Genomic DNA, 14372 nt, shown 5'->3' with positions numbered 1-14372 from the left:
TGGAGTCACCACTGAAGACCACTCGAGGATAAGGCTTAATGAGTGTAAGGTGGTCAGTGAAGCAACAGCATAGTAATCGGTAGGAGTAGAAATTGGGTAGAATTGGATTATTTAAGCGGGTGGATCAACAAAAACTTGTTTACATTAGACTTGAAGATTAACATGTCATCTAGAAAGCAAGCCCGCGGTATAGAGTTCCGCATAAAAGCAGTTCTAATTATGTTTAGATTTAGGTTAAGATAGAGTAAGATCAAATGTTGGCAGTGGTTGTAGCTAGATGAGTGCTTGTGAAAACTTTGCAGTTGAGCACTTGCTAGAAAATAACGGCACAGTAGAGATAGACTCGCAAACGTCTCTTATGTGAGAAAGGGGTTGTAGGGAGGAGAATGGACATCACCTACTATGTTTTGAAATCAGTTTTGAACTCTGTCAATACAAGAAATGGATCCTTCGAGCAGTTCCTCCCCAGATGTGGAAACAACACTCTATCTTAAGACATACGATTTATCTCGTATTAAGTTCTTATAAAGATAGAGAGTTGCACCGGGAGCGAGATATCTTCTGTGACGATAGAAAGATGCAACCATACACTGATGACATGATAGCACATACTGCATTACATTGATCAATTTGAACGAATAAGGTTAAACGCGTGAATTGGCAGTAAAGATGCGTTTCAGAATTTGCTGCAGGTAGAACAATTCTTCTCATAAAACATCGTGTAAAAATGGCAAGAACTTATTTGCGTTTTTTTTTTTTTTTTTTTTCGCTGCCATAATTAATAAAGAATTATAAAAGCAAATGAACTCATTTACACACAAATCGATCGTGGCTCTTTCAAACTGTCCATTGCAAAATGACAATAATATTTTCAAAGATTTCATTGATTTTCTTAGAGGTAGAAAATAATAGCAGTCACTTTTTTATGTGACCGGAAGTAATAAATAAACTTAATGACCACAAGCGCAGGAAACATGAACATCAAACAGAGTTTAGTCAACGGTGCACGTTTCGTATCTATAACAGCGAACGATGGAATACATTTCCGACATTATGTTGGATGAACACTCGTGTTTCTATTACAATTATGAAGTGAAAAAATTAAATGTATGAACAGAGAAAGAAAATTCACACTAAAATGAGATGCAGTTTAAACAGAATTTCTTTATCATCACACCTTACGCTTTCATGTTTATTATGCCAATAAAAATAGTTTTAATTTATTCATAAACAGATGGATGTTTCAATCAGTCTTTATATATATATATATATATATATATATATATATATATATATACGAGGTACCTTCAATAAATTTCCAGTCTTTTCTTTTTGTACAGGCATTTAAAAATTATTGTAGACTTTTGAAAATTCCCTATATTATTGCGATACATCTTATGAGATGACTGACCATTTTTTATGATTTCAGGTTCAAATGAACAGCTACAATAGGAATTGGAAACGACCTACTACAACTGGTGAATTTCAAAAGCAATCTCGACTTGAGGACACTTTAGAAGAAGACTTTGTAATAAAATTCGGTTTTAAACTCGGAAAATGCTACAGAAACGTATGAAACGATACAGATTGCTTTTAGACCATCAGTTTTTGAGTGGCATAAGAGATTCAAGGAAGGCATGGAGTCGGTGAGAGATGGTGAGAGGTGTGAGAGGAGTAAGGAAGTCAGAACGCCGGACTTGATTGGTCAAATAAACCGCCGTGTCTTTAGAGAAAATAAGTGCACAGTTTGATGTCAGTGTGGGAACTGTACACAATTATTCATGAGGAACCGAAAATGTGAAAGATCTTTGCAAAGTTTGTCACAGACTATTTGACCAAGGCGAGCATTAAGACGGTTCCTCACCCTCTCTATAGTCCAGACCTTTCTCCCTGTGACTTTTGGTTATTCTTTAAGCTCAAGGAAACCCTTAGAGGCTGTTGTTATGAGACAATATAGGAAATGAAAGAGGCTGTGATGAGAGTTATTGACATGCTCACACAAGAGTACTTCCATGGGGTAATCCAGGAATTATTAGAATGGTAGCAGTGCATTGTAACCGGAGGGCATTATTTTGAAGGAGACTAGAGTTTCATATGTGTACTATAAATAGAAGTGCCCATATGAAAAAAGTCTGGAAACTTATTAAAGGCACCTCGTATGTATATATATATATATATATATATATATATATATATATATATATATATATATATATATATATATATATATATAGTACGCTATAAAATATATATGGAAATTAAGCTACACAGAATATTCCGTGTTTCATCCACGCTAGGATTCGGCAGTCTTATGCTAGGAGTTGTGGTTGTCTCGAGTTTTTATATACGCACATTCTATTGAGTTTTTAGTTAGCCAATCAGCTTTATAGTTTCCAACGCACCCTTCCTAATTAGCCAATGCGCATGTACTTACATGGTTTATGTAATTGACACACTCTGTTCTTCCTTTTCTTTTTAAAAATTATGATCACTCTGAATTTATTTGAACTTATATTAATTATTTTCGTATTTTTTGTATTATTATTGCTATATTTTTATTTTTATTCTATTTAATATTTTATCCGTTTAATTTTTATTTTTGGTTTATTTTATTATTTTTTGAGTCCTATTTTTAAGTTATATTAATTATACTTATAGTTCATTTTCCAGTTATACTATTCTTAGTGATTTGCCTTAAATACGAAACTTAATGCTGTTTTATTCCTTTTTTTCCTTTTCTTTTATTTACATTCTTCGGAGGTTTAGTTGATAGTTTGATTTAAATTAATGAAACAAGTATTGTTAGTATTTGTTACTAGTTATAATATGATGTGTCATTTAAATTATAATTTCTTATATCGTCTTGATTTACGTTGTGTGCTAAGTTTTTAAAGTTCGATTATTAAAAGTATATTTATTTTTTCTTTCGATTTTAAGTCTAAGGGAAGTAATTCTTGTAAACTCAATATTCAGAATCTTATTCACCTCGTTTTCTACTTAAATGGAATTTTGTTTGACTGAATCTGTTCTTTATTCTTTCCTTGGATTATTTTGCTAACTCATTCTAATTAATTTTACATTTTGTATGTTCTTTGCTGTTTTAAGTACAATATTATATTATACTAGCAGGCCGCCCGGAATTGCCCAGTCGTAAAATCAGCTTGAATATAATATCTTGATTAATGCAGATATCGTATTTATTACTATACTAGCTGTACCCGCCCGGCCACGCATTACCATGCCTGAGTTTGCTTGACGTAAATATTAGATTAATTTGTATCTCAGAGACACACGCGTACACACACGCACAAAACACACACGCGTACACACACGCACAAAACACACACACGCACAAAACACACACACGCACAAAACACACACGAACACACACGGAAACAAAAAAAAATACACACCCACGGGAAAAACACACATATGCACACACAAAATCACAAACACGTACACACACACGGTAAAGAAAAAAAAACAAAGAAAATAGCATTGTCGAGTGTCATGTAAGTAAGAAGACATACTAGATAAGTGAAAATGATATTAGGAAGCAAATGTAAAGATAATGGAAATTGGAATCTTAGGATTCCAGTCTATTGTTAATTCTATCAGAACAGCTAATTATTATTAATGTCAGAAAAGTAGTCGATTGTCCATTCTTTTAGAAATCTGGATATTAAATATGTCAGTTAAAAAATGGACAATGCGAATTAAAAATATTGTTTAAAAATAGGTTAGATATTAAACAATTAGAACTGTTGATCCACGTGAAAGTTAGGCCACGTTGGGAACACACTTCTGACGTCATAAACAAAGGAAATTTCTCAATATAGGATTGAGGGTTCGAAGTTAGAGAGTCAATGAGATAGTATTGTAGTAATCATTAGTATTGGGGGTTTTGATAGAGTGTCTTACTTAAGGGGGCGGTTTGTCAGGAGTTTGTTTATGTTGGACTTGAAGACGTCCAAGTTGTAGTCATGTGGGAAACAGGCAAGCGGTAGAGAGTTCCACTGGCGTGCAGTTCTGATAAAGAAGCTTTGCTCATGGAATCTACGTTTGGATTTAGGCACAGATAAAGAGTGGGAAAATTATTGACAGTAGTTTCAGCCAGACGGGTGTTTCTCATGAAGGTTTGGCAGGGGGAACGAGGGATTGGAGCTCAGACGAGCACCTGCCATGGAAATAACGATAAAACAAAGACAGGCTCACAACGTCTCTTCTGTGGGAGAGAGGTTGCAGGGAAGAGAAAAGGGCATCCCCCACTAAACCACGAAGTCTATTTTGTACTCTGTCAAGGCAGGATAGGCTGTTTTTAGCAGCTCCTGCCCAGATGTGGCAGCAGTACTCCATCCTTGGACGTACTTGGCTTTTATACAGATAGAGAATTGCATTAGTAGTGAGATATCTTCTGGAGCGGTAGAAGGATCCCACCATTTTCCCAGCGTCCCTGGCAACAGATTTGATGTACGTGTTCCATTTCAGATCAGGAGTAAAGGTCAAACCTAGAAGCTTGTCAAAACATAGAGCCTCCCCAAGACGAGAGCCATCCATTTCAATTGATGCCAGATGGGGATCAGAGCGTTGATGATGTAAAGATAGAAGCTTGGTTTTAGATGCATTAAAAGTGACCAGCCACCTCTTCCCCCATTGTACCACGTGCTCAAGACCAGAAGAGAGAGAATTAGAGAGAACTTTGTCATTTACGGCCTTTGATGTGTTGCCATAGATGGTCGTGTCATCAGCATAGATGTCAACGAATGATTTAAGTATGTGTTTTGGGAGATCATTGATGTAGATCAAGAAGAGAGTTGGGCCCAGGATGGACCCCTGAGGGACTCCAGCATTAATACTTCTGATTTCTGCCCATGAACCACTACTCTTATTAAATTTCCACCAACGTGAAAGGTAAATGTGTTTTATCGTCATCTTGTTACGAACACTTGTATAACCCCCTTCTAAGTATTATGTATCCTTCCCACCAGCAACAATAAAGTATCCCCTCCCCTCTATATGTGTTAAGAACCGTTGCATCATATCTCTTTATCCCTATTAATGTGAAGTTCTCAAGAGTCATTCCAGTCTTATATAAATGTCTCCCACCATATTTATCATCACAGTCGTCATGATGTTCAAAGAACTGTTATAAATGCCTTCCCATAAGAATTCTCATCATCATCGTTATATCTGTTATGAGTCCCCGTTATATATGTGCCCCCAATATGTTTATACATGTCTCTAGCGGTAACTCCCGTCATCTTAAAATATGTACCCCCTATACAACATCTGGTAAGGAAAATCGAAGTAGGAAGCGCGGATATTTAAGCTAGTATATGATGCTGGATAAAACAGAACTGAAAGGGAAAAGATAGCAGAATACCAAGGTTTTACGTACAAAATAAAAAGAAGCAGGAATCTTATGAAGAGCTCTGTAATTTTATTAAAGCAGCTAGACCCATGAAAAATAATTTCAATTGCACTTAGCGAGACGGTCGGAATCTTAAAAAGATCTCTCGGTTAAAATATATGAGATAGTGGGACACGTACACACAGACACACGGACGCAGTACATACACACGCAAACACGCAAACAAACACACACAGAGAAACGCGCACGCACGCGTGCAAAAAGCACACACACGCACACACAAATTGAACACAAACATGCACACACACACATACATGCAAAAACACACAGAAGCACACACGCACACGCACAAACTCACGCAAACACGAAAAAAGACACATGCACATACAAAATAAGCACAAACAAGTGCACACACACAAAAACACACAGACGCACACATGCACACGCACAACCAAATTCACACACACACGCACAAAGTAAGTCACGCACGCACACATAAACACACACATGCACACACACATGCACGCACACACATGCACATACACTTCGAAAATAGTAAGGAGTAGACATTTTAAAGTCTTTAAAACAACAGATAAGGAGATTTTGAAGTATATAAAATGTCAATTTACGGTTATGATTAAATGTTAGAGTCAAGCATTTTAGAAAAGTAACAATGCTGACCGTAAATGCTTTTTTTATTTTCAGGGATTGTATTTTTTTAGGATGGCTACTGAAAAGAATTCAAAGTAAAAAATATTTTTTTTTAAATGGAATGTGAACGCCCCGTTACAAAATAAACTAAATAAAAAAAAATTTAAAAAATAGCATCGTTCACTGTTTGGTACGGAGGACCAAAGAAAAAACAAAACGGTGCTAACTGTAAATGTTAATTATATTTGTATCAGGGATGCTTTTTTAAAGAGGTTAGTTTCAAGTTGACAATGTCTGCGTACGTAATGGTAAGAGTATTAATATGTAAAATTATAATTATGAGGGGTTAAGATTTTTGGTAGTTGGTTTAATATGTATAAAACGATTGTTTCGCGTAGAGAAAGACGCCATGTTTGTGAAGGTGTGACACGTTCGTTTTTGTAAGTAGTTGTTTATTCCCGAATAATGGACCCGTTAGCCCGTTAGTTCTCAGCCAATGAGAAAAGTGGGATATTTCGAAAGGATAAATTATTATTTTTTTAATCAGTAACTGGAAGGATAATGGTATGTATATGAGTGTATTAACCAGTTACGAGGGGTGTTGGGGAAAATAGTTATAAAGTGTGTGTATAGTCCCGATGATGAGTGGGTGTGGTAAGAGGACTGTAGATTTAGAGGGAAATATACGAACTACCCCGTCAAAAGATGTTGCTATTGAGATAATTTTGCTTCTATGATGTAATGTAGGATTTATTATAACAACGAAATGTGTCTTAAATGGCGTTTTAAAGTCATATAATAAATTTATATGTGGCATATATTGTTGAAAACCTACGGCATTTTGGTCCAGAGCGGAATTTCTGCAATCATTTTATTATATAGTAGAATATATTGAGCCCAACACATCGTAATGATTTAAAAAGTAAAAGAAATACCCGCGTGCCACCACTGAGAATCGAAGCCAAAACGTTTAGCTTACGATTTACATGGACGTTAATGCTTGAGCTATGAAAACATGTTTGCTACAAGGCTAAAAATTTAAACATGAACAAATAGCTATTACCTTATACATGCATAGTCGTAATGACATCGTTCGATCTTCCCCTGTCAAATTCCATTTTTTTAATTTTCACACTTTTGCACCGATTTTCTCCGGCTAAAACCCAAATATAAAGTTTAGCATGGGTTCGAATACTCTATGTATACAGTTTCATGTCTGTCGACTAAAAACTGATAGAGGAGTTTGGTAGACAATTTTTTAAAGCAAATATATAGGCATACATTAATATATATAGAAAGAGGTTTGTGTTTACTCTAAGCTTTTTCGCAAATATTACGCAAGTATAAATCATGTTGAATACCTGCATGAATATAATTACACGTAATATTTAACTAAAGATTATCATCCCATAAGAAATCTGAAAAAAAAACAATAGGGAATTATTAACATGAATATTCAAAAGAATATGCAAATTAGCTAGATCTTTTGCAGATTAATGCAATTCCTCGACTCATATATAAGGAAAGTTGTATTTACTTTTTAACTTTTATTTATTCAATTTTCACCACAAACAAGGCACAGTGCCACTTTGAAGTAGGGGGCTACTATAGGGGACATAAGTTTCAAGGGTACTATGAAGGGAGATGAGTAGCAAGATGTCTGTTCGTATTACAATTGAACTTCTGCATGTCAGTACAGTTAGGAAAGCAGAATCCCGGAAGGGAATTTCAAAGTCTAGCAGCTATGGCAAAGACACTATTGGAGTAGAATGCTTTCTTCCATCTAGGGATATTTACTGTGAAGGGGTGGGATTCAGCTGCTTGTCGGGTTTGTCGGGGGTATTCACGTCGAAAGGGTTCAAGTGCTTGTAGTTCGTCAGAGCATTCACCATTAAGGGACTTGTAGAACAGGCAGAGGAATGCAGCATTTCATCGATGGGACAGAGGCTGAAGCTTAGATGACAGTTCAGGATCTATCAGGTTGGCGACTCTCTTTTGAACCCTGTCCAGGAGTGAGAGACAAGTAACAGATGCATCAGCTCAAATGTCCCAACAGTACTCCATACATGGGCGAATGGTGGCCTTATAGATGTACAGGATACTTTCAGGCGTAAGTAATTTTCTAGCACGGTAGAGAGAGCTCACCTTCGTCGCAGCAGCCTTGGCAATGCTCTCAATGTCTCTATTCCAGTTCATATTCCCTGTAAACTTTAGGCCGAGGAGTTTAAAGGAAATACTTTCGGGTAATGTGTTCTTGGCCATTGTTATTGGTGATAGAGAAGGTTTCTGGTAATTATTTAAGGAAACAAGCTTAGTCTTGGCAACATTTTTGTGTCCATTCCACTACAGATTGTTCACTTGTTTTCCCCTCGTGCCTGTTATAGAGAGGGGTGTCACCAGCAAATATTCCCATCTCAAAAACAATTTTATCAGGTCATTTATGAATATCAAGAATAAAAAAGGTCCAAGGATAGACCCTTGAGATGCTCCCGCATTTATATCATATTGTTTAGATGTACGACCGTCGAGGACAACCTGGATTTTCTCTTACTTAAGAAGGATTTAATTATATTATGTATTCTTCCAGTGATACTATATGATCTAATTTTCCTTAGAAGACCATCGTGCCATACCCTGTCAAAAGCCTTAGATATATCGAGGGCTACCGCTCTACCCTCTCCTGTTTTGTCCAGTGAACGGTATATACGTTCAGAGATTACAATTAGGATATCTTCTGTGGAACGGGCTTGCCTAAATCCATATTGATTTAGTTTAACAGCTGTAAGGTGATGGACTAGAGTTTGATTAATTAAGGACTCAAATATTTTGGCGAAAAGTAGGAGAAGGCTAATGGGGTGATAATTTAATGGTCAGTTCTTTCGCCAGAATTATTGAAGACTGGTACCACAGAAGTGGTTTTTCAGGCAGTCAGGAAAGCAAGATTTGTTAAGGCATTTATTGTACAGTTTGGAGAGAATCGGATCAACCTCATCGGAGCACAGTTTAATAGCATAGTCGGGATGAGATCGGGTCCACATACTTTTAAGGTGTTTAGGTTTTTTATGATACCATATACCTGAGAAGGGGTGATTTTCCAATTATCTAGTGTGGCGTCTCCCCGCAAAGGAAAGTCGGGGAGGGAGTGGTGTGCCGGGTTCAATGTGGAGTTTGAGGCAACTAAATAGAAAAAAGGGTTTTTAATGTGAATATCAATACACGCAAAAAAAATTTATAGGATTATAGATTAAAATAGAAAATCGATGAAGAAAGAAAACAGCGCTGTAATCTGAACAGCGTCCTAACATCGGTTCACTGAAGCAGAAGTCGCCATTACGTTGTGCATTTCATAAGAATAGCCATAATACAGCCAGTCTGGCGTTTATCGATCTACCATCTATATTATATTAACCCCGTGCATGTTGGATCTTGCTAAGTTAAGTTAAAAGTAAAATATTATTTACATAGGACGGCTGGCTTTCATATTTCTCTGGGAGCAACTGGTGTGAAGAGATAATCTGAATTGTTTAGAGTCGCTCTGTTTAATATCTAATAACGTATGAATGTTATTGCCATGAAACGAAACGAATATATGAAGACGTTAGGTAAGTTGCATTCATTTATTATTTGTTTAGCACCATTGTCATTAATCCTTTTTGAAAATCGTTTGTTTTAATTAAGAATCTCATTTCAAATTTCAATAATATATATATATATATATATATATATATATATATATATATATATATATATATATATATATATATATATAAGGAACCTTTTCTCTGTATGTAAGTTCGTTTCTTATAGACTCACCCACGGCTGGGCTGTTTTTGTTTTAATTTCACATGAAGGTACTTGATATATCTGGGAGTGTTCTTACGTAGGTTTTGTATAGGGATGCCTCCGATAAGTATCAAAAATCGATAGTTTAACAAATCCGATTAAAGATGTAAGTCCGATTTTGACTGAAGTTAACATTTATATAGTCTAACGTCATAAGTGTATTTGTACATTTTTATCACTGCACAAGCAGAAAACCCAGTCTAAAAATCAACAGTGGACTTTTTATTGGACAGAAGCGCATTCGAAAGGAATTTTTAGAACACAATTAAACCATTATACTTGACTTTTGTACGTTTAATTTTAATTCAAGTGATTTTGTAAAAGTAATTGCATGAAATGAACAGTTGAGTTTTTTTTGTTAAGACATGGGCGCGTTGGAAATGAATATTTCTGCTAAAAGTACAATTAGATCATGATACTTGACTTTTACATTTTAAAATTTTATGCAAGCCAATATATAAAAATAATTTTATAAAATCAACGGTAAATTCTCTACAGTGCAATATAGACTACAATGTATTTAGGTCACTGGGGAAGGTAAGTGAAGCTTCTACCCGGCACACCGCGGTGAGTCCCCAACTAGAACAAGTGATCAATCGATTTGATTGAAAAATGGGCGTTGGGTTCCTCTGCTAGTATATATATATATATATATATATATATATATATATATATATATATATATATATATATATATATATACTAACATATATATATATATATATATATATATATATATACTAGCAGAGGAACCCAATATATATATATATATATATATATATATATATATATTTTGTGTACAGAAAGTTGTTAGTTGAGACAGGTCATTGGTACCGTCGGTTTCAAGCCCGATAATAAGGCCCGTTTAAGGTATCCTTATCAAGCTCTCTTCAGCCAATATTCGTCTATCTTATAACCGGAAGTGTGAAGTATATATACCTCGCGAATCCACGTTCAAATCTCGTTTTGTATAATCCCCCCCTTTTTTTATCTATCTATCTATCTATCTATCTATCTATCTATCTATATATATATATATATATATATATATATATATATATATATATATATATATATCGGATAATGTAATACCTAATTTTCAACTTTGAATTATTTAAATTTAAGATCTAATTTCGAAAAAATGTTTTTTATATGAATCGATTTTAATTTGAACCCCATTTAATTTTAAAATCTCTTTCCTTATGTATAAAAACTTTAAAATCTGTATTGGTATCGGTTAAAAACTTAAAAATTCGTTTAATTATATCGAATTACATTTAAAATTTCCAAAAATACGTTTAAAGTTTAAAAAATATATTTTTAATTATATCGAATCACGTTTAAAAATTTCGAAATACGTTTAAAAATTATTTTTAAAAAACCCAAATCTTTCAAGGTTTGGGGAAGTGAGTATTTATCTATCCTAAGTGATTTCCCTAGTTTATTAACATTATTGTATTTTTCTATAGTTTTAAATTCGAAATAGATTATAAATTACATTTATAAAATATAATTAATTTTTTTTTTTTTTTTTTTTTAATATATTACATTAATTAAAAATCTATAATATAATTGCGATTAAAATCCAAGTTTACCGACTAATTATTTATGTATTTACAATTTTTTCCTTATATATATATATATATATATATATATATATATATATATATATATATATAAACAACATCTAAGTGTTGTTCTTTTCATTGATCCAATTTATTAGGAGCCCCTTCCTTCTATGTATGCAACTTTTCAAAGCTTCACTCCTCACATTTAAACATTTTATTTTTGGGTCATGAATGGACCGGAGGATGTAGTATTTCTCTGCGTTACAGAGTGAGCATTGACTTAATTCCGGGACGTATGCTGGTCTATGCTCTATTTTTCTCCATTTTATGGAAAAGGGTGTATTTTTTTTCTTTAAGCTCCCACACGCGGGTAGCTAATGCTGTATTCATCCTTGTTTTAGCTCTAAAGGAGCTCATATGCGCATAATATCTTTGTTTAAATTGGCCTTTTGTCATACCTATATATATTTCCGGTATATTTGTGGATTGTTCCGTTACTGTGGCCTCATAGACAAGGGATTCAGCTTTACAATTACCCTCCAATGGACAGCTATTTTTGGTCCTGCAAGAGCAGCCTGCGTTATCTATCTTTTTTGGTTCTTTGGATATTATCGACTTTATTGATGGAGCTGTCGAGTAACTAACTTTCACCGTGTTTCTATTAAAAAGTTTATGTAGTCTATGTGTTCTTGGAAAATGTTTGTCTAGAAGGCTAAGAAAACAATGCCCTACTCTAGTTTTAGTGTTTAATGAAAACGGAGGTAAGAACCAGATTATTTTCCGTTTCCTCTTTCGTTTTATATTTTCTCTATTCTGGGTTTGTTGAAATTTTATGTTTTCTTTGAACCCACTTTGATGCAGTGCGTCATTATAATATGGTGCTGCTTTCTCGAACACTTCAGCGTTCGAAGAAAGCCGTGAAATCCTTTGGCTAATGTTCGCTACCATATTTTTAAACACTGTGGGTGGGTGGCATGAACCCTTATTTATATACATGAGTTTTTCATTTAGTTTGTGGAAGGGTTTGTGTATTTTCTTCTCGAGATCTAGAGTGGCATCTAAAAAATCTACTCTATCTAAATTTGTCTGTATTATTATTTTAAAGCCTAGTTCCTTAAAAAATTCAGTTAGGTCTTTTCTAAGCCTGTCTAGTGCACATCCATTGTAGTCACGCGATAGGCAAAGTCCATCATCTCTATATAATCCAAAAAAGTGATCTGGGAATTTATATTTCATGGTCTCCAGTAGAAAAAGTCCAACCAGATCACAGATATCCGCACTGTCATACGCCCCCATCGCGACGTCAAAGGGGTCTTCGGGGTTTGATTTTTTGACCCATGTTTTATCGTCAAAAAATAAAAGGGTCTGTCGAGCTTGCATGATTGTTTCCTTATCGAGCTCACTTATCTTTCTATATTTTGATGTGAAGATCAACGATTTTTCTAGGATTTCCTTAGTGATTGAAGGGTAAAAATCGACGATATCCAGTTGTGTAAACTTACATTTGTGTGGTTCAGTTATGTTTTTAAACCAGTCCAGTACCGCGCTAGTATCTGCCCACAAATTAAGATTTGATTTTCTTTTTATCTCTTTTACTATTTCTCTAATTATAGACTTGCTAGCTAGACCGATTTCGCTTTTAGCCGGGTTTATTAACCTGCAGGTTGGCTTATTATTAAAATTTTCCTTGTGGTCTTTTAAAGTTATAAACACATTTTTCTTTGCTAACCTATTTACTCTGTATTCTATACCTAATTTTGTGGCAACTTCTGTAGCCTCTTGGTTAATAGATTTATAAGTATCTTTTCTTGCTACTTGGTATTTTTCTGTAATTGAGTTTAGTACAAGTTGTTTTTTCTGTTCCTTTTCCATTTTATATAAATTTTGCGTTTTATCTGAGAAAACAATCGTCTCATTTTCTCTTTTTATTTTTTTGATATCAGCTGTCATTGTTTTTTGAAATTGATTTGATCTATGTTTAAATTCAAGCTTAGCGATAATGTCTAGTAAATCTTTTTCAAAATTTTCTAATTCTTCCACTTTACTCGGGTATTTTATAGATTTTAATCCAAAATTGTTTTTCACATTCTCTTGGATGTTTGTTTCGTTTATAACCTTCCATCTCATCCTCTGAATTACATCTTCAATTTTCGTTAGTAGGATTCTTGTATACAGCTGGTTACTTGGTGTTGGTATATTTTTAGTGGAATAATTTAAGGTATATTGTTCCATCTCCGGTTGTTTTTAAAGAAGGTGGTCTTTACTTCCTGTTTTGTGGTATTCTTTCCCGATAGTGCTCAACCACTAGGCTATTGGTATTTACCGAAAATTCCTGGTGGGGGCGAATATGATTAGTTTTTTTTTGGAAAAAGAATTCCAGCAGAGTGCTCAATTAAAAGGAAAATCCAAATTTTAAGAGCGTACTTATATTTTGTGTACAGAAAGTTGTTAGTTGAGACAGGTCATAAGATAGACGAATATTGGCTGAAGAGAGCTTGATAAGGATACCTTAAACGGGCCTTATTATCGGGCTTGAAACCGACGGTACCAATGACCTATCTCAACTAACAACTTTCTGTACACAAAATATAAGTACGCTCTTAAAATTTGGATTTTCCTTTTAATTGAGCACTCTGCTGGAATTCTTTTTCCCAAAAAAACTAATCATAATTATATATATATATATATATATATATATATATATATATATATATATATATATATATATAAAAAGATTTCTTTTAGATTGTCCATCTGTAGCACTTATTCTCGAAAGTTTGCATTGATCGTTGTTGTGATAAGTTACAACGAACTAAGTATTATGGTATCCGCTTGATGCAGTTAGGCATTAATACGGATTAGTATTTAATTGCCACTGTTTCTCGGGAACTACTGAGCCGATCTGGGTGAAAATTGGTAGTAATCTTGTTTTGATAAGG

At 34.3% G+C, this 14372-nt stretch overlaps 1 protein-coding gene across 2 annotated transcripts in view; it reads left to right on the top strand.

Annotated features, from left to right (window-relative positions):
- LOC145283616 (uncharacterized) overlaps positions 1–14372 on the top strand; it is a 104920-nt gene that overhangs the window by 55181 nt on the left and 35367 nt on the right. The window contains exon 1 of one of the 2 annotated variants that reach the window (XM_080132557.1): positions 9352–9624. The exons of the other annotated variant lie outside the window; for it this stretch is intronic. Coding sequence (XP_079988683.1) covers positions 9579–9624 — 46 coding nt within the window. The 5' untranslated portion in view covers positions 9352–9578. Of the gene's footprint in view, positions 1–9351; positions 9625–14372 lie in introns of those variants that run through there. 2 annotated transcript variants of the gene reach the window in all.

The sequence above is a fragment of the Euprymna scolopes genome, chromosome 8 (assembly GCF_053919585.1).
Source record: "Euprymna scolopes isolate OS-2025 chromosome 8, ASM5391958v1, whole genome shotgun sequence".
NCBI lineage: Eukaryota > Metazoa > Mollusca > Cephalopoda > Sepiida > Sepiolidae > Euprymna > Euprymna scolopes.
This window is presented reverse-complemented; position numbering and strand designations above follow the sequence as displayed.